The 26302-nt window shown below is 46.1% G+C and overlaps 1 protein-coding gene across 1 annotated transcript in view; it reads right to left on the bottom strand.

The window, feature by feature from the left end:
- Nucleotides 1-24740, bottom strand: part of Maml2 (mastermind like transcriptional coactivator 2) — a 355382-nt gene extending 330642 nt beyond the window's left edge. The window contains exon 1 of the mRNA XM_008850830.3: nucleotides 22965-24740. Within this exon, the coding sequence (XP_008849052.1) occupies nucleotides 22965-23477 (513 nt within the window). The 5' untranslated portion in view covers nucleotides 23478-24740. The remainder of the gene's footprint in view (nucleotides 1-22964) is intronic.
- Between the last annotated feature and the right edge of the window lie 1562 nt (nucleotides 24741-26302).

Below are 26302 nucleotides of genomic sequence, written 5' to 3'. Positions count from 1 at the left end.
GGAAGCCAAAGCCTGGTGAGTGCGGCCCTGAGGAAACTCAGGAGCTTTCCAGTTCATGTGGGAGAGACTGAAGGAAGGAACAGACACCCAGAGCACACAAGTCTTTCTTCTCCAGATTCCTTTGTCGGTGGGAGACTTATTAGCATCACATACACAGTATAAATTTTACAAGTAGGAAGCCAGCAAGTGGATTTAGAAGTCCTTGTATATATCTTAGTGCTAAACTTGTGATAAATCAAGAGATGTAGGTTTGTGAATCCTAGCTTGAGTTGTTCTCTCTCCTTACCGCAAACACTGGAGGCAGTCGTAGCTCTGGCTAGTGCAGACTGGGAAGGTTGCTTTGGAAGTAAGGTTTTGCCTCTTACTGTTCTGGGTATTTGGGGTTAAACTAGAAGATCTGTTCTGATAGCAACTTGGGCCATGAGTCCTGGTAATGACACTGATACAGTCAGAGCCGAATGGCGTCTACATGCCAGATCCTATAAGTGCCTTAGGTCACTGGTTGTTTAAAACTCCAAGGAAGCACTTGTGTCACTGTATGTTAGAAACAACAATATGGAGGTTCAGAGGGATCAAACTTGATACCCCAGGTAATACTGTGAAAAGTTAGCTGGACACTTATGACCAAAAACAAGTTTGGTCGGACTCCAAACTGACTCCTGAGTCATCTCCTCTCCTTCCTCTAGCTCTCTGAAGTTCTTTATTTTCTCACTCTGGCCATCAACAATGGAGAAGCTGTCATTTGAGTTCATAGAAGAATGTAATCATTAGAGAGATTATTGCAACATTTTTCTTAAAAAAAAAACAAACAAAAAACCTACCCTATTCTAGTAGATAAAGTAACCACCCCTATTTCCTGTTGAAGCTGGTCAAGGACAAGTCAAGTCTGAGACAATGGATTGAGGTCCGTGAACTTACTCTAATTAACAGGCCCACCCACCCATGGAACTTGTTACATGAAGTATAAAACAGAATGCAATACAAGGGCGACTGGCTTTGTTTCATTCTCAAATATCCTAAGCCTTCAGAAGGGTGCTTGGTATAGAGGTGACAGTATAGAGGAGTGAAGGAAGGTCTCACTGCAGAAGCCCATGCCCCAGCTTCCAAGTAGTACACAACATGGTAACCTGGGCTCTTGGCTAATGTTTACTCATAAATGTGCTAAGCAACCTCAAAGGCTCCTGCAGACTGCTTTTCCCACTCCTGTGGAATCTCCTCCCGCACCCAGTAATGCTTTCATCTATGTGATCAATAGGACGACATGGCAGAAGGGGTCTGTCATTTCTGAGGTCAGTGAGTGCAGGCAGTGGAGGCACTACTGGGTTTTCCTTCTCAGATCAGTGACTCTGGGAGGAGTCAACGTTGGGACTTGAGGACTCAGCAGCCTGTGGAGAGGCCAGTACAGGAAGGAAAAGATCTGGGCAGCGTTCAGTGAGAAACCAAGGTTTCTTGTCAACCACGTGGGAGTGAACTTGGATTTGGATCCATCCTCAGTCAAGCTTTGAGGTGACTGCATCCCTAGCCAATGGCTTGACTGAAACCCCATGATGCATCCTGAGCTAGTCCCCATCCCACCACCAACTAAGTACCTTCCTAATTCCTGACCCTGTATAGGGTAATAAAGGTTTGTTATGTGGCAATAGATACTTGATACAATTAACTAATCTTGTTAACAAGACAACTGGAATTTCACTTTTGAACAACAACAAATCTAGCCTTCAGAGAATTTTAAGAGCTTAGTTTTACAAATTCATCTCCTTCCAAAAGTTTTTAAAACATCAGATGTATTCTTACGATTTGCCATGACGTCTTATTTGCTAAACTTGAACAGTTATGTACATATGTAGCCACAGAGGGTCAAAGAGGACAAAACGGATGTGTGGAGTAGTGGCCCACCACCCCCAAATCACAGAGGAGAGAGAGAGAGAGGAGAGAGAGGAGAGAGAGTTAGGTAAACTTGTGCATAGTTAGGAAAACTTACTGCTGACAATTCTAATTCAAGTGTTTAGAACTCAAGTTCTATAGTGCGGGAAATACCACAAACCCAGTATAAACTAACTAGATAACTATCTATCACCAGTACCATGAAGCCCACCAGCAAATTAGATCCCTTACAAAGAAGGCAAGCCCTGAGAAGGATTCACTTGAGACTTCTGAATTTGACAAAGTATTTAAAGCAATATCTTTTAAAAAAATTTTATTTATTATTTTTATTTTATGCGTGTGCATGTATTGCCTGCGTGTAGGTAAGTGCACCCGTGTTGTGCAATGCCTGCGGAGGACAGAAGAGACTGTCAGATCTGTAACTGGAGTTACGAACAGTTGTTAGTTGCCGTGTGGGTGCTAGGATTTGAGCCTGGGTGTTCTGCAAGAACAGTCAGTGTTCTTAACCACTGAGCCGTCTCTGTAGCCTCTAAAGCAACATCTTATTTTTAAAAGCTATGTAAAGGAGCATTCATCAGTGAGTAACGCTAGCTTTGTCTGCAGAAGTCACAGCTTTCTCACCAAGATGGCCAGGGAGCTAGGAGATGGGCAAACCAGGTAAGACTTTGTGGAATATAAACCAGTAAGCTGTATGGATGCGTCCTCCTCCAGAGCTGGTTTACAGGCTAGGGGTATATCTATGTGATACTTGCAGTTGGACAAAGGTGAAAATGGAATGAAGTGGCCCAAGCTCCTTGCTTTACTGACTGGCTTACATCACTGGCCATTTAAGGCCCCACAGCACAGTTAATGACAGAGGACAATCAACACAGAAGGGACATTTTTAAATGTCACTCTAGCCCCAGAGTCACTTTGTTCAGCACTCTCAAGAATACAATTCTGAGGTCAATCCCTAGTCCTCTAATGTGGTCAAGCTCCTGACAAATCGAGGAACAGCACTCTGTTGCTTCTAGGGAGGGTTCATACAGAGCATCCGCTCTTGCCCCTGAGCAGACGCAACTGATGGGCAGAAGGGACGGTTCCCATCTAGGCCATGGTTGTAATTCTCCTCTTTCTCTACCCACCTGCTGCTGGCAAGGAGATATTCTTCTGTTGGTTTCCAATTTAAATAGAGTGAAAGTCTTCAATTCATTATTACTTTAAGCAGATGGGGAGCAAGTTTGTATATGTGTGTCTGCTATGTATGTTTATGACTAAATTTCTTATTCTTTTAAAAATGCTCTGTGTGTGTGTGTTTGCACGTGTGTGCATGTTTCTGTGTGTAAGTGCGAAGGTGGGCATGCCACGCCATGAATGTCCAGGTTTGAGGCCAGCCTCCCATGTCTGTTCTTACCATCTACCTCGTCTCATTCTTATTGTTCACTATTCCTGTGCCACAATAGCTGGCCATAGCCTTCCAGGGACCCTCCTAGCTCCCATCTCTCAGTAGGAACCCTAGGATTACTGCTGCACACTGCTGCGTCTGGCTTTACCTGGGCTCTGGGAAATCTGAACATGGCTCCTGATGATAGCATGGCAAGTCCTTTACCCCCTGAGTCTTTTCCCCAGCCCCACATGCCTAGATTTCTTATGCCTGGGAAATCAACTACCTAGCATTTGTAGTGAAACAAATGCTACAGCTAGAATACTCTTACCTTTGAAAGCACTTGACTAGGGGAGTGATTTAAACGGCAGGGCAGGAAGCAAGCCAGTAAGACATTTTACAGGACAAGGATCCAAAAGCCCATGTGTTCAGAGCTCATCCATTTGGGAGAGGAAACATGTGGGAACCGTGTGCTGGCCACTGTTTGTGCCCCTCTGCCTGTAGTGTGGGGAGGGAAACATCTTACCTGATAGGTAAAATCAACAGAGGCCAAATGCCTTCAAAAGCCATCAGAGCCAAAAAGACAGACTCACCACAGCTTTAGGGCTTCCAGGTTAACCTTCCTGCTCAGTGAGTAGTTGCTCATGTGGCTCATGACCCCTGCAAACACACACACTCCCCATGTTATACATGTGGGGATCTCCAAGGGTGGGTGCCCTTCTCTAATGCTCAAGTGGTTGTGAAATGCTAATCCCGGGGGAAAGCTGGTGGTTCTCCTGTGACCCAGTGCTATAATTTGCCTAACATTGCTCTCAGAATCTTAAATCACAAGAGGGTAATGTCAGAGTCTGACCTCTCCTCTTTAACATTTAAATTCTTCAACCTCCTGCTTTAAGCCCTAAGTCACAATCTTCTCAAAAGATTAAGATGTATTTTGTTACACTAAATTCCTTTCAGAAGTCAAAGAAATTGATACATTTGGAATACTCTTTCCTTCACAAAATTCCTGAATGAATGTTTTTGTGTGAGGTCTTCAGACATCAGCAGGCCACCAATGATATCTGAGCTAATGTTGAAAGTTTGGGGGAATAATTAAGTTCTCTACATGGGACTAGAAAAGTCTCCAGAACTTATATCCATCTATAGAATATTTTTTTCTAAATATAGGTGATTTTAAGAGCATAAACAATTTATACAGTACCGGACTGACTTTTTTGAGCAATTTGTTGATCATATAAACATGTGCAGAAATACTACTCCCTCCTCCCTCTCCAACCCCCCCCCGCCGAAAATTTGATTGACATTTGTCATAGTAACATGCCCTAGCAGCTCCATTTCCTCCTCCCCTCAAATTAGCAATATGACTGGACCATCAAATTCGTCAACTAAATGCCAATTTCTTTTTTCTTTTTTTCTTTAAGATTATGCAATTTTGAGTTAGATGAGCGGAAAAAACAACCCGGAGGCCGGGCTTTTATTTTTCAGTTTTTCATCATAACAACTTTTCAACAGCTAAACCACTTTGGTAAATATGAGTGGAGAGTGAGTTCCCAGTCACAGCCCATGTTTACAACTAAGTTAGAGACTCTTAAAAATAGGGTGTTTGATGGTCCACTGCCAAGATAGGAACCCAGCGGTCTGGAGAGCACAGCCAATAGGAAAGCCAGTGTGCAGATGAGGTCCCAGGACTGAGCGGCAAGCCCGCTGTCTCTTGCTCACGAGGAAGGTCCCCACAATGACAGCAAAGGCTTCCAAGGTGGGAAGGCAGGAAGCCTGCACACGGCGAAAGGTCACTTAAAAACAGAGTTTTAAAAATTGCTGGGCCAGGGCTCTGAACTACAGGACAGAATAAACTGCTATCTGAGGAGTCATTGTGTTCGCAAAGAGGAAAATGCCCATCCAGATAACAAAGCAGATGAACAAGGCCCACGATTAGGGAAATAGAGCTCGGCATGAAGCAAGCTACATTTGCTTTCTGCTCCGATTCCTGAAATTGGACCCGGCAGACACACAAAGGAGGGAACTGGCCATACAGCTCTCTACGGGCGTGGTGCTGTGTGGAGAGAAGCTGCACGTTAGTCCCGGGTTCAGCAGCTTCTCCCTCCCACCCCTGACTTCGGCTGCTGGTTCTTCAGCCCTTGGAACACTTTGGGAATCTGACAAAGCCATGCATCCACATTGGAAATGTATGTAAGCCACTGTATAAAACTGTATAAAACTGTATCCAGGAAACTTGCAAACTCAAGAAGCTGTCTCCAATCTACTAGCATAAAAAGAGCTACTGACTCTCCAGGAGAACAGAGTGTCTCCTCTAGCTCTCCACTGGTAAGGCTGAGGGCTTAGATATAATATTTCAACACAGATTTGCTAACAAGTTTTATGGCAGCTTATAGCAAGATTTTATTCCCAAAAGTAAGTTCCAAAGACGACACTTAAGTTTAAGGCTTCAAAATTTGCCATCTCTACATTTTTCTATCCAAAGAAAAATCCCTTCAGAATACACACTGCAAGGGATGTCACGTCCTGAATTTTCATGCACCGGGTCTTAAGAGGCCTTAGGGAGAGCAGTGCCTGCAGATGGGGAGGGAGAAAAGCTGTGCTCACGCTGCACTTTGCAGAACAGGGGTTGCAGAGTCTTTAAGGAACTTAAGGTGAAGGCGATTTATTTATTTAAACTGAAGTTGCTGAGTAAGTGGATTGGAGGCTCACTCACAGCAGAATCAGGCCTGATTCATTCTTCCATGGGCATTGAGATTTCATCAGGATTGTGCATTGGGGGATGTTCCAGGTCTGGCTTTCTGAACCTAAAGAGTCCACCCTGAGGACCAGCCATGCGGGCTAAAGGGATAATGGCTGAACATACCCTCCTGCCCACTGATCATGGGTTTTATTGCAGAACCCTCATGGAGCCGTCCAGGTGGCTGTAAAATTCTATCCCAGAATGCAAGCCAGAGACCATGTCACTTAGGGACTCTACATCTTCTAGCACTTCTAACCCTTAGAAAACTGGGACTGGCCACTGTCTCAGAGTGGCCTGTGGCTCTTCTGAACTGCATTTGTGGCTGACCTGACCTGTTGGGTCTAAACAGCACTGACCTTCAAGTATCTTGCTGCACTTGGCTTTCAAACAAGCCTGGAACCTATGTGAGTTGGAGGCTGAGGTCACCTGCCTGAGGACCTGCTGTGCGCAACCGGAAGCACTGGTTAGAGCCTTTAGAAGCTGGCACCAGCCTGATTGATTCGATCTCCCCCTTACCATCTATGGCCAAGTAACTCCTTCAGCTTATACCTTGATTTCCTTATCTGTCAGGTGGGAATAATTTCATGTAGTAATTACAAGCATATGAGTTAATATTTCAAAAACATTTAGAATAGTTCCTGACAAACACTCAATGTGACTTTTTTTTAACGTGCTGGAAAAAACAACAGGTCTTCGAAAGTTCACGCTTGTGGAGCTGGGACGATGGTCTAGTCAGGTGCAAAGACTCAGTTTGGTCCCCAGAGCTTACACATACAAAGCTGGGTGAGGTGGTGTGTGTTTGTAATCCCACTGGGGGAAATGGAGACCAATGGGGGCTCCCTGGGTCTTGCTGGCCAGCTAGCCTGGCCTATTTGGTGAATTCTGGGCTGCTGAAAGATCCTGTTTCAAAACAAACAAATCAAAAACAAAAACAAAAGTTGCATAGCCATTGGGGAATCAGAGCTGAGGTAGTCCTCTGGCCTCTGTATGCATGTGCACACATGTGCACACGCACTTGTGCATCTACATATGTGAACATGCACATACTTGCACACACATTTAAAGCAATTCATGGCTGCATGCTCGCTGGTGTAGTTCAACATTTACTGGATGCTCATATACTAGGTGGCTGGAAATACCATTTTCACCTCCAACAAAATCCCAGTCATTATGAGGCCCACATTTTTTTCAGTAAATGAAAACATTTATCAACTTGAAGAAACATATTCTCCACTTGTATCTGAAATGGTTACAAAACTAAGAGCTGGAGGTCTTTCCTTTAAACTCCTTGATATTTACTTCGAACTAAGGGACAGTGAGGAAAGATTAGAGACCTATCTTTGTTCTCATGAAGAATTTCCTTTGATTGAAGATTGTTTTTCTTTTCATGATGACCTTGCAGCCCTCTCCTCCAGACCCATCAACGACTCCAGAATCACAAGAAATATAGGCAGCAAAGTGCACAGCTTTAGAAATAAACTAACGTTCTAATATTCTCACCCTGCCTTGTTTTCTTGCAAATTAATAATTGAAGTAACAACAAAAAGACCATTTTTCCTGTCAGCCTCCTTTATTCTAGGTTTGGTGTTCAGGGAGTCCGACATCCTCATTCCATTCATGGCTGTCATTCTTTCTAGGACAGTCATCACTTCAAGTTATGTGTGGGTGAGCCTGTGAGAGCTGGAGACCTTCCTTGTCCCAACTGGCACAAATGCAGTTGGGGATTTGGGATCTAAGTGCTCAACTCTGGTAACAGCATACCCTGTGTGGGACCAGGGGCCCTGTGAGTAAACTGATGCTCATTAAAGGACTTAGCACAGACAAGTTTAAGACCCTTCCTCACAGCTGTAAAATAGGGTTATCAACACCACAGAGAACATGTGTAGATAATGTGCACACAGTCCACACACAGCAAAGCTGCTATTCAGAAAACAGTAGCATTTCTCAACTTCTCCAAGTCTGTTTCTCATTTGCAAAGTACAAATGGCTACACTGACAGTCATTGATAGCATGGGTTCTCTGTGAGGACAATGCGGGTGGCGGACGTGTTTGGTGTTATTGTGACTGGCCAAAGCTGTGATCTTCAGTACACCTCCAACAGTCTGCTACGTGACTGGCTCCCTATGGCCTCGTTGCTTTTCCAATTCTTTTTTTCTCCCTTCCTTCCTTCCTTCCTTCCTTCCTTCCTTCCTTCCTTCCTTCCTTCCTTCCTTCCTTCCTTCCCTCCCTTCATTCATTGTTCATGTTTATTTTATCTTGGGAGGAATAGCCTTCCTTCCTTCCTTCCTTCCTTCCTTCCTTCCTTCCTTCCTTCCTTCCTTCCTTCCTTCCTGGGTATGCTCTGGTTTTTAAAACTGAAGATACTAGGGCCGGGCGTGGTGGCGCACACCTTTAATCCCAGCACTCGGAGGCAGAGGCAGGTGGATCTCTGTGAGTTCAAGGCCACCCTGGTCTACATAGTGAGTTCCAGGACAGCTGGGGCTACAAGGAGAAGATACTGGAAAGGAGTGTCTACAGTAACCTGGGCCATAACAAACATTGGCAGAAGGCCAGAGGATTGCTGAATTCATTGCTTAGCACATTTCCTAGAAAACATGGAAAAACCACTCCATCTCTGACCCTGCTTGGGAGAGGGGTTAGAGTTACAGTATAAGAAACAAAGTTATAGGAATATAAGAATATATATATATATATAAATTAATTTGTTAATTTATTTGGAGTAGGAGCCCTGATCCCTTACTCAAAGACCGCCGACCACACTTGCAATGTTTCTGTGGGGTAAGGGCTCCTAAGTGAATGCCACTGTAAAATGATAACGTGCAGCATTAAATATAAAATGAAAAGTAAAATATTCCTGTGGAGCCTTTCTGCTCAGGAATTGACAGCCTTCAACTGCAGACATCAGTCTCTCCATCTGTTTGTCGCTCTCTCTCATAGACACAAAACAATTGAAAAGTGAACATTGATGGATGGAGTTTTATCCATGTCACCACTTCATTTTTTAAATATGTTTTCTCTTTAAAGGGGAACTATAAAATAGAGTCACTGAGAAATTGGCTTGGGGGAGGGGAATTCAACCCACTGCCTAGGTTTCCCTTCTTGTCACTAAAACCCTTAACAGAAAACAGAATCACCTATTTCCCCAGGGCAGCCCTAAGCCCTTAAAACTCAGCTCTGTTTAGGGATTTAATAGAATGGGAAAAAAGGGAATATATAGAATCTGCTCCAACAAACCAACAAAGGGAAAAATGTTCCCAAATGTAAAATGGAGAGAGACTCAACACACACCTTCCCCCCTCTAGACGCAGTAAGAGCATAGTTCTTCAAACCCCGTCTCTATATTAGATGAGTACTGCGGTCCTTGGATCATCTCTGAGGCTCCAGGCCGGCTGGGTGCATTTCTTTCACAAAGCAAGATGTAGCGAGGCCAGCGTGAAGCCCAGAGAGCCCTCTGGTCCTGTGCACTTCGGACAGACACACTCGGCTTCATTGTGAGGTCAGAGTCACAGAGATACCATTTCATTTCAGCTGCTTCTAAACACCTTAAAATTTCTTTTGTTAAGAAGGATGAAAACATCTTTATGTTATGCTGTACCACATGGCTTTTCTTTTCTGAAATCCTAAAGCAAAGGATGTCAAGTTGCCTTTCTTTTCTAATAGATTGGATCTTACCTGTGCTTAGAAAATGTACTCCAACAAGAAATATTATATTAAAAAATGGTTTTAAAGAAAATGTACTCCAAATTCTTGTTTTACACACACACACACACACACACACACACACACACACACATGCGTGCATACACTCTGTTTGCATATCTGGACATAAGTTGGCTCACAGGAATGAGAAAATAAGAAAGAAATGCTTCCGAGTATTTAAAGGGACTTGCTACACGAGACAGAAGCATGTGGATTTATAGAAACTAGGAAAAAAGGAGTATGTTTCAGTAGTAAGGCTCAAGTAATGGGAAACCTCCATGAAGGTCAGGCCTCATGCCCCAACAGGTGCTCTTGGGGCTAGTCACCCACTTCCCCATGTGCAGCCCTGTTGGATTGGGTTCCTTAGTACTCTGCCTGGCTAGATTATTCTTGGAACACAGAATTCAGTCCAGCATCCCTTCTTAGATAGACTTCAATGGCCTAAAAGGTAAACACAGGGTATCCCTGCTTTCACATCACCATATTTTTTAGAGTTTTAGTTTGGTCATAGCTTTACCATGGGAGACAGGGACCCTGGCCATGTTGCTCATCATTTACATCACAAGCCCTTAGCAAGTCCTAGGGTACACAGTAAATGTCTATTGAATCAATGAACAGATTGGTGTCTTAAAAAATTATATTTGTGTGTGTGTGTGTGTGTGTGTGCCGCATGTACCAGTGCCTGCTTTGTGAGCTGCCCGCTGTAGGTGTTGGGAACTGAACTCAGGTCCTCGGCTGAGCTGTCTCTCCAGCCCCAACTGATGGATTCTATAACTATAGATGTCTTATGTGGCTTTCAGAGATGTGAGAAGAAGGGAAAGAAGAGGGAGAGCAGAGAGAGGGAGAGGGAGATGGAGAGGGGTGATGATGGGAGGGGAGAGAGGGAGAAAGAGAGAGAGGGGGAGATTCCAAGGTCCCACTGTAGCCCCAGTTGGCCTGGAACTCACTATGTAGACCAGGCTGGCTTTAATCTCATAGTGATCCCCTTGCCTCTGCCTCCTAAGTGCTAGGAATAATGGTGTGTGTCACCATACCCAGCCCCTGTCCCACCTATTCAACTTTGCGTTTAACTTAGGTGTACATAGGCTCTGTGTGTGTGTGTGTGTGTGTGCATCTGTATTAATATGATTAAAATTGGGGTCCCACTGAAAAATTCCAGGCATAGATAATGTCTTAAAAGATTCCCCAGTTCAAATTATGAAGTCTTGTCTCTGGAGAGAGGATAGTATCGGTTGGAAAGGAGTGGAGCTGTGGATGTGGAAGCTGCTGTGTGTAGGGCCCAGACTTGGACCTTGGACTACACATCGTTTGGTGGAGTTTTAATGGGGGGAGGAGAAAGCAGGCAAATAAAGAAGCAGGGTTAGCTCGGCTAGTGACAGTGCCCGGCCCCTTGTTCTGCTGAAGCAGCTGATTAGACACAGATCTGGGTTAATTAAAGGAAAGCAAATCAGGGAAACACTCTGGAAAGGGAGGGCTGCAAGCAAACGTCTGTCCTCACAGCTCCAGAGGGTTCCTTTGCCGAGGCAGCGCTGACTCTGGGTGTGTGTTTGCCCATCAGTCTTCTCGACCCATCCCAGCAGTGCAGTAGCCAGTCCATGACATGCTGATTCTACTGTTTTCCTTGGAGATGATCCTATCAGCACCTTCTATGCTGTAGAGCTGCAGTTGTCATTTCATCAGAAATCACTGGGGCTCAAGAGTTAAAGAGTAAATGCTGCAAGTTTCCCTGAGTGGAGACTGCCATTGAGACAGGGGGAGAGGTGCTGCTCAGTGGGGTGCTGCTCAGTGTATGCACATGCATGCAGAGGCCAGAGGACTACCTCAGCTTAGTGGGGTGCAGTGGCCTGTGTGAGACCCTGGGTTAATCCCCACCAATGAAAATGAAGGAAGGAAAGAAGGAAGGGAGGGAGGGAGAGAGAAGGAGGAAGGAAGGAAGGAAAGAGGGAGGAGGGAGGGAGGGAAGGAAGGAAGGAAGAAAGAAAGGAAAGGAAGGAAGGAGGGAGGGAGGGAAGAAGGAAGGAAAGAAGGAAGGAGGAAGGAAGGAGGGAAGGAAAGAGGAAGGAGGGAGGGAGGAAGGAAGGAGGAAGGAAGGAAGGGAGGAAGGAAGGAGGAAGGAAGGAAGGGAGGAAGGAAAGAAGGAAGGAAGGAAGGAAGAAAGGAAGGAAGGAAGGAAGGAAGGAAGAAAGGAAGGAAGGGAGGAAGGAAAGAAGGAAGGAAGGAAGGGAGGAAGGAAAGAAGGAAGGAAGGAAGGAAGGAAGGAAGGAAGGAAGGAAGGAAGGAAGGAAGGAGTGACATCTTGGTGAGGTTAATGCCTTTCTATTTTAAGAGTAGACCACCGAAGGCAGATGTGATCTGTGGAGCGTGACAGGAATGCTGGAAATTTGGTAGTTGGGGGAATGAGAACACCAGATGATCATCCAGGGAGAGAAAAAAAGAAAAAAACCAGTTGTTTAGAGAAACAGTGAACTGGGGAAGCCTTGAAGGCTGAGGCACGTGAAGAGAAAGTGGGGTACAGGAGGGCCCTGCTTACAACACTGGGGAGGCAAGGAGAGCACCACATGGTCGACCCCATGCTAAGCTCCATGATGTGCTACTGAATTTAACCCCCACAGCCTTTTGGGGGAGTTCCCAGCATCCTAGAATGCTAAGTAACACATCCCAGGTGACAGGGTTAAGGACCTGTGACCTTTGTCTCTTCTATGGTTCCCAGTTCCCAGTCCCTTAACCTCTGTGACACTATAAACCACCTGCAAAGTTAGTAGTTTAATACAGCCATGCAGAGGCTCATGATTCTGTAAGCTGGATGGGGTGGTTTTCCAGCTGGTTTCACCCAGCTGCTCCCATGCCCTTGCTGAGTTGGTAGAGGGGGTCAGTCACATGAGGCCCATGAGGCCCTTAGAGGAGCACTTTGGTCCTCTGCATGTGGTGCCCGCCAAGTCTCCAGACTAGCCCACTTCTCCATGTGGTGGTCCTGGGTTTGGTTTCTAAGAGCGCTTTATCAAGGACATCCTTTATCAAGTAGCTGTTTCTGTCACATAGCATTGGTTAAAGTGAGTCATGAGGTCATGCTGGATTGAGAAGAGGAAACAGCTTCTGACTGACAACATCCCATCATAGAAGGGCACGTGAGACGAGGCACTGAGGTATCATTTACAACGCTCTGTATGGAGAGCTGGGCAGCTTCTCCTTCCAACACAGTTTTAATGTTTATGTCAAAATTTCCACTAACAATTCTCTTTTTCATAAGTTTACAAAAATCCTTTAATAAATGACACTTTGTTTAACCTGGAATGGATGTGGTATGGGCTCTATTCCTAGGCTTCTGTTCTGGGATCTTGTCTTTTTTATAGTTGTTTGTTTTGTATTTTAATGAGCTTTAATTTCTTCACCTATAAAGAGAGAATTTGGTCTGTTTTCTGTCCACAGAAAACACAACTCTGCGAACTGTAGACTAGTAGCCTATTTTTAGAGCGATATGAACTGGCCCTCTTGAGGGACCGGCAGGATGGAGATGGCTTCTGTTTGTAACATACTCCCTTGCATGTTGTGAGTGCAGGATTTGGGGGAAAGAGGCCAGGAAGCTCCTTCCCCTGCGTGGCCTGGCTGCCTCTCGGCCATTTGCATTTACTGTACTCTAAGCAGCACATGGCAGTCTTATATCAAATATTACAGAACAACTCCTTGTTCTGAGGGTTTCTAGACCTAGTTAGACAAAACAATCCCCCTTGCAACACACACAAGCTAAAAAGACAGCGGCCGAAAAGGCTCCTGAGCCAGTGTGCTCCTGAGGGAAATGGTTAGCTGGAGCTCACTCAGAAAGATATTGCTGCCTGGCCTGTGGAAGATCAGGTTCCCAAGGAGAAAACTAATGTTTAATTTAGCACAAAGACAGTTCAGAGTCTCTCTCTGGGGGACTGAGCTTGCAAACAGATCCACATGCAAAGAATCCAAGTGATCAAAGGACGCTGTCTTGGTGCGGTGCTTACAGGACTTGGACCCCAGCCTTACTAAACTGTCCCCTCTGCCTCCTGCTCCTGTCAGGAGAGCTGCTGGATTTCCTGTTCACCCTCAGGTCTGCACGGTGCACTCTTTGGATACTTCTGTGAAAGGAGAAGACAGGATCGCAGCAGTAGCACAGACTCAGCTGGATCTGAATGACAAGGGGCTGTGTGGCAGTCAGATGTGCAAGGCTCTGCTTCACTTAGATGAAATGCAAAGTTTTCCTTCTTACTACTTATGCAAATAACCTTTTACTTTTATGTAATTTAGATTCTAGAGCCCTCCGGAAATAAACCGTTTACTGCTCATCATGGGACTTTCCCTTTCAAAGACACAGTAGCATATACACAATATTCAGTGAGATCCTACCTCTTTGCACCCTAGTCACTATGACTTTGAGAGAGTATCTTGGTCCTTGTTAACAGTTACAGCAGAACTTTGTTCTCTCTCTCTCTCTCTCTCTCTCTCTCTCTCTCTCTCTGTGTGTGTATAGGGGTGCATGTGTTTATGGGTGCATATAAACGTGTGTCGGTACGTGTGCACGTGTGTGTATGGAAACCAGAGGTCAGACTCCAGTGTAGTTTCTCAGTGCCATCCACTTTGTTTTTTGAGATAAGGTCTCTCATTGGCCTGGAACTCACCAAGTAGGCTGGGCTGGCCGGCCAGTGAGCCCTTGGGACCCCTATCTCTACCTCCCCAGCAGGGAATTACAAGTCTATGCCACCACACCTGGCTTTTTACCTGGGATCTGGGATATTACATGGAAGAACTTAGTTCCTCATGCTTGTGCAGCAAGTACTTTGCCAACCGAGCCATCTGCCCAGCATCTTAAGACATGTAATAAACTTTCTACCCAAATCCATCCGAATGTCCTGAAAAACCCTGCTGAGGATGAAGAATTCAGAGTGTTGGCTTAGTGGGTATGAGTCATTAGTGCTGGGTGAGATCCACTCAGAGAAGTCAGCCATGTTTCTTACAAAGCAGAATTGGAAAAGCTATGATGCTGATGACCTGATGTCCCATAAGAACCTACCAGAATGACTCCAGAAACCAGAACAACATTAAATAGAAAACTAAAACAACCCCATCTGAGTTTGATGTTACATTTTCTGAGCATCATTTTTGAGAAAGGATCTATGCTTAAATGATAGGAACAAACGAAATTTTGACTGTCTTCTTTGCTTTGAGTTAGAACCAAAATATCCATTGTGGTCCAAGTATCACCCACCAAAGCGCAGGGCCTGTTCTTTTCCTTTCTGTCGCTTCTCCACAGAAGCATTGTGCTTCGGGTCAGAATTATCATCATGAAATTTGCTTCGAAGCCTTGCCAACAGTGTTTTCAAGGTTCTTATGGAAAGCCACACTTTAGGAGGCACTGAGCAAAGGAAAGACTGAGCCACATCAAGGCAAGGAATTTTCAACCTGCTCTGTCAAGGTTGGGAGGAGGGCAAGTCTGTGCTGCCTGTTCACTTGCATACAGAATTAACAGAATTCCTCAACAAGGATCTGGCTTTGAAGAACTCTGCTCTCCATAGTAAGGAACTTCTGACTATTGTTGACCCTGGGAACAGATTCATTTAAGAATAGTTTGCTAATTTGAATTAAAAATTTAAGTTGCTAAGTTTGGAGCATCCCTTCTAAGGGTTCAAAGCACTCAGATCATTTAAATACCTCATTTACTAAGTAAACGCACACTTCACGCTTGGAATGTCTGATGGAGAGCCAGACCATATTCTTGAAGTGCAGAGTCAAGTAGACACTCCAGGTGAGTTTTAGGTTGGAGTCCTAGAACCTTGCGAGGACAGGAAAATGTATTATTTGGCCTTGTTCTCAACAACTCAACAAGGGTACAACTTAATCCACTCCAGAAATATATGAATGGATCCCAGGTGATAATGTCTAAATAAACCATTGAGGGAAACTGGGTAACATGGTCCCCTTCACTAACTACTCTAAATAAATATCTAAGCAAAGAGTCACGCTACCCTTCTGGACGCAGAAACCTAGGCTAGGCTGCTTGGCCTGTCATTTCTCAGATAAGAAATGCCAACTATAATTTGCTAAACCTTCACGTGGTACCAGGCATTTGATTCATTTAATAAACAACTCTATGAAGTTAGTTCTATGATTATCACTTCTGAGAAAACTGAGGCAGGAGAAGTTGACTGACTTAACCAGAAAGACAAAGCTATTATACAAGTGAGCTGTGCATTAAAACCTGCCCAACGCGCCCGAGATCCCAAGGTCTTCCTCACTAGTGCACTAGACTGCCTTCTTCAATAATCCAGCTTTAAGGTTCTATTTCTAACCCCATCCACACATCTTAATTTCAGACTGTAAATGCTAAGTGGGAAAAGGCAGTCCCAAATTGCTTATTTATGTATGCCTCACCCTGCTGGGGCCACAAAGGGGCTGTGTGCAACAATTCACGTAATTAGTGAATGGTTTCCCCAAACTCTAAAAACCACCGATATCTACATCTTGACATGAGATTTCAAAACCTTTGCTGAGCCCACTGAGAACCAGGGAGAACTGCGGTGGGTGTGGGTATTAAGATTAGCCCATTTCCAAAGCTACTTCTTCCGTGACTTGGCTGTAATTGGGCTGGACTCTAGCCTTCCTCAGCCCTAAGAGAATATAACAACTCTTCTCCTCAAGCCCTCTCTTAGGAAGTGGAAGAGATTTTATTATCTCACATTTGTCCCTTATGTCTGGGCAGGAAGGTCAAAGCTGGTAGATGGTCCATTAGCTGTGAGAAACATCCCAGCCTCCTGCTATGAATCAGAGAGGGGAGGAATTGTAGACTTTTCTCCTCTGCCATCTATTTCAAAGATCCCTTCTCTGTGCCTTGTTAAAAAAAAAAAAGTACCAAACAGAGGAAACTGGTATCTGATCGAAACCCAAGGCGTGTAAAAGATCTGTCACCTATCTTACTGAAAACAAGCAGAGCTCAAAGATTGCCCAGAATCTTACTGCCTACTAAGTTTTTGCTTGTGCTCCTTTTAAATAAGACATTTCCAAATAGGAGTGCGAACAAACTCAGTTGTTTGGGGAAATTAGTCTGCACATCAAGAGAGTGCGCTTACGTCAACAGGACAGCTCTTGCTTGTACTGGAGGCCCAGAGGGTCTAGAGAGAAGGGAGCTTTAGCTCTGTTCCTTTCAGTTTCTCTTGTGTCTAGCCAGCATGCTTTTAAAACTCTCTCCTCTCAGTGCCAAAGGCCATGTCATGCTGTATATAACTCACCGTAAATGGAGAAGTGTGTAAATAGCAAGGCATTACGCAGCCTTGGGGACTTGAGCTAGGTAGAACAGAGCACTTAGGCTGTGCGCCCTGAGAGGAGGCTGCTGGAGGGGAAATGTAATACTTGTCTTCAAGTGCATGAAGGATTGTTATTGCTTCGTAGCAGTGGTCTCCTCTGTGCCTTCCTGCCTCTACTTTTGACCAGGCCTTCTGGTTTGCTCCTTAGACCTCTAGCATTTCAGGATGTACCTGAACCTACTGTTCCCTCACTACTTCCATTGAACCATAGTACTCTGTGCACCATCCCCTAAACGCTGAACTTTCTCACTCACTCACATGATCCACAGCCCTATCTCACACTCACCATCCTCCCCCTCCTCCCAGGCCCCGCTGTGACCCATACTCTTCATAAAGCCTTCCCCAACCTGGATGTGAATCTCGTTCTACTCGCTCTGTACTCTCTAACAGTACTTATGTTTGCTTCACACACTGCGTTCAGCACCATGCTATTTTGCTAAGTAGCAGGAACTTTGGTTCACATGCAGAAGAACTGATGTAGCTCTATCTAAAAAGGAATAAAAGTCATATTCTCCAACTTGGGCATCAAGAGGTTTGGAGTGGGAAGGTGAACTCAGGTTTAATTATAAAATCTGCACCTAAATTCTTCCGTTTACTTCATACTTAAGCCTCAGTTGTTTTTTTTTGTTTTTTGTTTTTTGTTTTTTGTTTTTTGTTTTGTTTTGAGACAGGCTCTCACTGTGTAACCCTGGCTGACCTGGAACTCGCTATATAGACCAGACTGACCTCAAACTCACAGAGATTCCCCACCTTTGACTACTGAGTGCTGGGATTAAAGGCGCATGTCCATCTTAAAGTCCTTGTTTGTGATGTACTACTAATGTCACCTACCCAGCCTGCTTTCAGTAGGTGTGAACAGAAGCTCCCTGTGTGTTTTAGAGCTTTGTGGGACTTTGCTCCCCTTTTCCTCTGACTTTCTGGATGTGGTTTGGACCATGCTACCTGTTTAGAGGGAGCGGCTGCCATTATTCCATTGTGATGGTGGCCATGTCTCCTTTGGACTGTCTGCGCTAGGGCTATGTCTTTAGCATATCACAAAAACGTCTTCCTTTATTCTCCCACAGAGCTCACTGGGGTGTGAAGGAAATTAGCATGAAAATGCAGGAGGCGGAATTTAGAGCTGTTTTCCTTAAACAGGGATGGCCCCAGCTATGAACATGCACACAGGCAGGGTGGAGTAGAGCAGTTATAGACAGTAGGCTCACAGGGCTTCTCTGAATGCACAGAAAAATGGGATTTTTTTTTCATATTTCTACTAGGCAGTTTAAGAAATATTTATTATTTTTATTTTATGTGTATGTATATATTCCTGTATGTAGGTAAGTGCACCCGTGTTGTGCAATGCCCACGGAGAACAGAAGAGGATGTTGGATCCCCTGGAACTGGAGTTACAGACAGTTGTTAGCTGCCATGTAGGCGCTGGGATTCAAACCCAAGTCTTCTGCAAGAACAGCCAGTGTTCTTAACCGCTGAGCCATCTCTCCAGCCCCTCTACTAGGCATTTTTGAGATTAAGTAGCAATGCTAAGCATAAAAAAAAGAATATTTTAACAAAACAAAAACAAAACAACTAATCATGGCCACTCTTCCAGTGATATTTAACTGCTGTGTCTGAGAACACCTGAGAGCCTAGATGTAATATCTTAGTTCTTAAACATGATTACATGCATAGGGAAGTCACAGGCATTGAAGGTTAAGAGCTAGAAAATAAATCATGGCCATGACTTAGCAATAACATTACCTGAAAGAAAGCAAATGACTTGTACAGAAAATAGGGACCCAAAAAGCATCTCGATGTGCTCGGCCTCACCTGCCTTCAAGCAAGCTTTCTGACAGTGTTTGGTGAAGCGCGAACCAACTTCCCTCTCCACTTGCATCCTGTGCTTTCTCTTTACTTGAAAGAGGTGGTGAGGCCTCCCGGTAGATAAGAAACCCCCTTTATTACTTTGTTCTGGGGAAGGCAGGACAAAAATAGGTCAGTTCTTACGGAAATGCTGGCTAAATAAATAAATAATGTAAACACTCCTATCAGTGTCCCAGGGAAGAGATTTATCATATAGATGTCTGGTCTGGACATCCAGGCTTGCTGCCCACCCCCAATCCTTTCCAGCTCTCAGATTTCGAGTTGGTCAATTAGAAACTTGATTATGATCACTTATAAAGAACCAGGAAACTTTGGCAAGCATTTAACTTGTTTGACTTTCTTAAGCTAAGAACTGGCATTTTAGACTGTTGTTGACAACATATTTAACTTTCCCATGCCATTTGTGTGAGCAACTTTTCTAATAGTCCTTAGACACTCTGGAGGACACACCTTGCTGAGGTCTCTTAGGTCTCCTCAGAGACTTTAAAGGGTATGCTTGAAAGACCTTCGAGCCTTTCACAGCAATAGGACTCTCTGGGACTTTAAGGACACTCAAACGCACAGCTATCTTGGCTGAATTTGCAAGACCAGCCCCTCTATTTACAATAAGAGCTATTTACCACTTACAAGGCAAGCAAAACCCGAGTGTACCTCTAAATCCTGGAGACCTGCTGCCCTTCTTCACAGTGTTCAGGAGCTGATGAGTAGCAGGTCCAGCCAAAATGCTACTGTCCTGCTTTAAGTTTCCCAAAGCCTGTTCTGGAAGAGCTCCTTCATTCCCTTCCCTGACAAGCTAGCATCTGCCTGACAGATGACAGTGACTTGTCCTAGGTCATCCAGCAGGTTAGTGAGCCAGAAGGGCACAAAACCTAAGGATGCAGCCTCCCTCCCGTGTGTGTGTGTGTGTGTGTGTGTGTGTGTGTGTGTGTGTGCTCTCCTCCACAGCACATTAGAGCAAAGATAGTCTGCTCCCTAAAGCTGGTGATGGCTGGGAACCACTTATCCACTCGGCCTGGCAGCAGCTTGTGGCCCAAGAAGAGCACGTCCCAGGCAAAAGGGAAAGATTATTAATCATTTTCCATGGACGCACTAACCTAACTCTTCCATGGACTGGTGGTTATTTAGTTTCACAGTTCATTCAAAGATTCAAACATACTTCAGCAGAAAATGATTTAGTGCCTAACGCCTGCTCCAAATGGCCGGAAAGCTCCTCAGAGTCCTATAAGCCAGCCCTCCACAAGGCCCTGTGCTTGCAGTGGCTTTGGCTGTGGGCTTCCCCTGAACTTGGACTTGAGCTAAAAGAAGAAACTGGTCAAGTTAGGACTGCAGAATTAGGCTTTCAATGTGGACAGAATTAGAACTGACTTAGACATTATTCTCACATTGTTCTTGAAACTGGAGCTATTGAAAAGGTCCAGACAGCATGTATTCTTTGTGGTACAACAGCCCTCAAAGACGACTCTATCCCACTGAACAGAAGTTGTCCTTTCACCCCTTCAACAAGCTCCCCCCACCCCCACACACAAGGCATCGTAGTGGATGCATGTGGGATATAGAACTTCATCGGAGGACACTGAGCATATTTGATTTCAGATGATCAATTTTCTTTCTCTCTCTCTCTCTCTCTCTCTCTCTCTCTCTCTCTCTCTCTCCCCAAAGGACATTTATGGGCTCACAGCATACAAATTAACTATTAAAGTGACACATTTAACAGATCCAAAAAACTCTGCTTATGGACACAGCTGCAGAAGGAATTCTGACACCCAATTCTCAGCAAAGGCCCTTTAAAATGAATATCGTCTCTGTACACAGGAGATGCCTAAGCCAAGTGAGACCTCCCAATGCACTGGGCTCACTGAATCACTCCTGAACACCAGGCCTCCCCTGGACACAATGTTATCAGGCTCACACAGCACTTACATCACCAACTCTGAGTAACATACTAAGGAACAAAGTGCCAAATTTAGAAGCTAAAATGGAGAGGAATTTCCAATAACTAAAGACTGTGTCAGACCAACCCTTGTAACATCTCACACTTTCGGGGGGGGGGGGAGTCACTAGGAATAAGCTGCTACTTCTCTTTCCTAACTTACCACATTCACAGAGGGAGTCCCTGCGAGGGATATTTTAGGAGACGGTTGGTGGGTAGGAGAAAATCGATTTTCTGAGCACAGGGGTGGCACAGCAAACACCTTCAGCTTTGCACGACTGCAAAGCCTGCAGTGGAGAAAAGCCAGGCACCGTGCTTCCCTTACAAGAACCACTGAAGTTGGTTTCATTTTGCATCCGGCACATTTGGGCTAAGGAGACAGCCTCTTCATTTCCCTCCAAATTGCACAAAAGCAAAAACCAAGGCCAGAGGCCACATGTCACCTTCCTTGCCCAGTCTGAAGTGAAGGCCATAGGAAAAGGCCACTCTGTGGCCCCCTCAGGATCAGTCTGCCACACTCAGGGTTGGCCTGGGCTCCTCCCTCCCAGTGTCATCCCCAGCAGCACTCCACAGGAGACTCTGGAGCACACAATGCTGTACTGTTGGGAGGCTTGCAGACACATTATCAATTTACTGGGGACAATCAAGGTATTTAGTTACTTTTGGCTGCAGATGCTGGTGACACGCACATGCATACAAACCACATTCTTCTCATCATCCTTCACCCCAGCAGCTCTCTCTCACAAAACAAACTTCCCCTGCTCTTGTTAGGGAGTTTCAGGGAGAAGTAAGGATGGCACAGGTGGGGGAAAGAAGAGTACAGGCCTTGAAACTGCAACAAAACCCACAAGTTTCATTCAACGATAAAACAGTAGGTACCAGCCTTTTAACTGTGGGTACTCGGTTTTCATCTGGACCTGGTAGTCCAGGGGTTGGAGTTGAAGGAGGCCCAAGAAACCTGTGCTCTGTGAGGAAGAAGAGCTGCCTCCTGGTGCGCAGAGTTTGGCAGGATCCATGGGCACCTTCACGGATGAAGGTCAGGAGAGCCGGGAGGCAGCCAGGCCGTCTGGAGCCAGCCCCCTCCTCCCTCAGGAACTCCACAGCACCAGCCTTCCTTTGGACTTTCTGAGTGCTTTGGGGCAACTTGGCCATTTCCTGCTTCCGCCTTTCATCAGGGTTGGCTTGGGCAAACTGCAGCTGCTCAGTGAGCAGTCACAGAACTTCAGGAGCCCCTTGGAACTCGTGGGAGAAGCCAGCGGGGCAGCAGGGCTAGGTTCCAACTTCTCTCCAAAGGCCAGTTTGGGGGAAGCCAGGATACGGCAAGCAGTGGGTCACCTGACCAGGGCTGGCAACCAAGAATCAATGATTCAACCACCTTCCCTCTGGGCTGGGTGTTGTCTGTGCCTCTGAGGAAGCACTTCCAGTCAGACACTTACTCAGGCTTTTGGGCTTGGTGTGCTGTGACCAGGAGAGGCTGAGGTCAAGGTGCCTCCTGGCACCTTAGCTGTCAGCAGGACCGAGTGCCTGCCCCTTCCAGGGCTGCCAGTGCAGTGCCACTTGAGCGAGTGCCTAGAGCACGGGGAGGATGGGGCCTGGGGTGGTGGAGCCTATGGAAACTAGAGCATCCTCCCAGGAAGCACTCCTCCAGTGGTCTGTCTCTGGGATAGTGCCCCCATGTTTCTGACTGAGGGCACACTCAGGAACTTGCTCTGTGTTGGAGTGTCAATCACACCCCTGAACCCTAGGTGAAGAGGCTCTTTAGAGGGGCTGGGAAGAATAGGGAAGGGTTGAGGCTCACCTGAGCTGAGTTACTATCTATAAAGAAGAGGCTTGCTGGGCCTAAGCAGAGCCAACTGGCTACAGCAGGAGGCTGTGGAGGGTTTTCTGAGCCCTGAGCTCTTCCTTCCCAAGCTGTGGACCTCTGAGCCTCGGGGAAAGCCGGGCTCTGGCCTAGTAAGGAATACCCTGCAGGTGTGGGACAACCCAGGCATGAGCAGGGGGCACTTCGAAGAGCGAAAAGCCACATAAACACACCCAGCAGCCTCAAGGTAATGGCATCTGGGCCTTCTTTATGGCGGCCCATTCCGCACCAGGCCAAGACCACGTTCATCTTCACAAAAGGCCAAGCGACCACAGCCAGAATCACGAGAAAACCAGGTGCCTTACCGCAATCAAGGCCGAGTTCCGCTGGTCCCCGGGGGTGGAGGCTGGTGGCTGCTGCTCTCCGTTTACCCCACCACCGCTGCCACCGTTATTGCTGCTGGTCAGCAGGTGCTGCTGGCGGTGGTGGTGGTAGTCTGGTGGAGGTGGTGGGGCCGCTGTGGTTGCTGCCTGGGAGGCCGCAGGCGGGGCTGCAGGGGGCGGCGGGGCTGTGGTGGGGGCGGCTGCGGCCGTGGCCTTGGCATGCTTGCCGGCCTTCCTTGCCCCCTGGCCATGCTGGACCAGGCTCAGGAGCTGCAAGGTGCTCTCCCGCTCTCGGTCTGAGCTCTCGGCCCTACCACGCTCATAGCGTCCTTCGCAGCTCAGGTGGTGCTGTCTGCAGACCGCGATGCGAGCCCGCAGGCGCTCCACGATAGCGCTGTGCACTCTCGGGGTGACCGAGCCCCCTCCGAGGAGCCCCGCCCCAGAGGCCCCCCCCAGCCCTCCTGCAGGGGCCTGCGGGGGCGCTGTGTCCCCCATCTTGTTGGGCACAATGATTGCTCCCTCTGGATGGAGGGATGCGAGAAGCCTGGTGCTGGCTGTGGCAGGCAGATCTGGTTGTGACAATGTGAGCTTAGTGTTCAGGGCCACATGAATAGAGGTCTTCACGGGGCGGTGGGGGGGGCTGTGGGGAAGGTGTGGGGGAGGGGAGTTAGTAACCCGAGGGTGAGGAAACAGAATAGAAGGCAAGTAGAGAGAAGTTGGAAACAAACCGTTGTCAACTTACTCTAATTACATTCGATAGCTCTGGATAAGTTGGAAGGAGTAGGCAGATCCGCCCCCCCTCCACCCCCAACCAGGCTGACAAGAGCCTCCAGGTACTTTGTAAACACAGGGCCTGGGGGTTAGTTCAAGAATTCAGGGATTGTCAGAGACAATTGTCAGAAATGCCTAGCAAAAGCAGTCAACAGAGGTATTGCTACAGCCCTGGGCCCCCCCTCACCTAGTAGCTTCAGAAATTGTTTATGGGGGTGTTTCTGCAGAGAAACCCGTTTCTACCATGGTCTCTGTAGACAGCAGCCTTCACTTTTCCTCGGGTTATAAAACAAACAACAGGGCTGTTTCCCAACAGTCCTGAAGTCAACGATTTCCTCCCTTGCTCGGTCCTTGGCGTCTTCCCTCCTGGGGAAGTGGGGGGTGCTGTAGGACGTCGCCTTCTGCCCAAAGGAGACAGCTTTTCAGTCCTCAATGGCAGAAACTGGGCTTGGGATCATGCTCTTTCTTCAAGCTAATCCAATCACCGGTAAACATTCTTATTCCCTTTACGGTTCCTCGGTCTCAGATGAACGCAATCTGACGTGACTAGCTACTGAGAGAGCTCCTGCAACACATTTTTTTCTTTCCCACTCACGCTTCTATCCCTCACTCCCAGTTCGGTTCTAATACAGGATCAAGAGAGACAAACTCTTCCGAGAGTAATTTACAAACGATGATCAAACTTACAAACTTCCAGAAAATTTCACGGAGTCATGTCCAGCCACTTTTCTGTCCACTTTTGTACATTCCGTCCCCGGCCAGTGGCTCTGAGGGTTTGGACTCGCAATAAAGCGATGTGGTTCTATCTCTTGTATTCCTTCGCTCTACAGATGGAAAAAAGAAGGGAAAAGTAGCTCGTATTTTCCTTTCTCTTTCTGGTCTGTTGTGAGCCGCTTTGCTGACACTCGGAGTCACGGCGATACACAGGCTTTCATTGTGCTGCGATAGGAGAGGGGGAGAGAGAGAGAGAGAGAGCGAGCGAGAGAGAGAGAGAGAGAGAGAGAGAGAGAGAGAGAGAGAGAGAGAGAGCGCCAGCAGGCTGCAGATGGGGGAGGGCTGGAGCTCTGGCTCCCTGGTGGAAGGCTGGTGCCACTGCTCCAGTAAGCAGCCAGGCACCAGGGAAAGGGGAGCTCAGAGGGCCTCCCAGTGGCTGAGGAGGTAAACCCCAGAGCTGAGGCTCTACAGCCCTCCCTCCCCCCAGTGATGCTTGGGGAAGACTGGGGGAATTCCCCAGTCTCTACGCAACTGTTTCACCAGTTCTAAGTGGTGAAGAAATTCCCAGCCAGGGAATGTGTTTTCCCTTCCAGGTCCGAAGGACGACCCCCCCCCTGAGGATAAGATTTTCATTTTCAGAATGCTGTAAAGGACACCCCTGAGCACTCTGACAAGAGCCGGGCATGGATGAAAGTTTATTGACTTAGTGAGGAAGTTCTTCCCCAACTCCTAAAGCACAGGCAGGTGTGGGACCAGTGAGTTAGGATGTCAGGCTGGGTGGTCACCAGCAAGTCAGTGGGGATAAAAAATCTAGGACAATGTTATTACTAAGGCTAGTCATAGACGGCAAAAAGGCATTTTCTTTGAAAATTCGCCAAATACAAGGCAGCTGTCAGGTTTTGTGTATATAATGAAATACTGTGTGCCACATGAGTTTCAAGAATGTTACAAAAACTAAGTTTTTCTTTTTTCACAAATGGCCTTGATCCCTCGTCTTTAGATGATCCTATCTATAAAATAGCCACTGTCGATTAGACAGTTCTGCTTGTCATTATCAATTATAGGAGACAAACTAAGATGAACATAGCATTGGAAGTCTGGACCAAAAATGAACTGGGTGCTGTACTTTGGAAGTCATTGGATCTGAGGTATCTAGAAACGGAGCTTCATTAATTTAAAAGACTCCAGAATTTCAGCAATATGATCATTTTTCAACATGAACTATGGATAGAAAATGAACAATCAATGCATTTCAAGACTGAATTGATTCACAGTTCAGCTCCCCACAGGCTGGCCCACTTTAGCTCATTTTATTTTTCACAAGTCCTGGAAATGGGCTCAGGCACATGCTGACAGAATACAGGGGTGTGTCGTGCTCAAAACCCTGGGAACCGAAAGTGTTTCAGGTTTCAAAGTTTTTCAGATTTGGGAATATTTGCTTAGATATCACTAGTTGAATAACTCTAATCTACAAAGTTCCCCTACTCTGTCATGTCACCATGCCTGAACATTGGGCTCTGAAGCTTTTCAGATGGCTTCTGCGTTAGTGACTCTCAGTCTGTATAACTTTAAAGCTTTTCTTGAGAACATACTTCTGCCTGTTCCTCTTAAGGCTAAGTTCCTAGCCACTCATGTGGAGAAAGGGGAAACCATCTTTGTCCGAGATGCAAAATAGGAATGGAGATTCCTCGTAAGGTATTATTAAAAATAAAGAGCTTCTGAACAATTTATATTTGATTTTAAAGATGTGTTTATTAGGCAATATTTTCTATTAGTCTGGATATTTTATAATTAGCAATCATATCTGATAAAAGAAATATAGTATTTAAATTATA

Source organism: Nannospalax galili, unplaced genomic scaffold (genome assembly GCF_000622305.1).
Source record: "Nannospalax galili isolate Female #2095 unplaced genomic scaffold, S.galili_v1.0 scaffold1185, whole genome shotgun sequence".
NCBI lineage: Eukaryota > Metazoa > Chordata > Mammalia > Rodentia > Spalacidae > Nannospalax > Nannospalax galili.
Note: the sequence above shows the minus strand (reverse complement) of the source record. Positions and strands in the feature narration are given on the sequence as shown.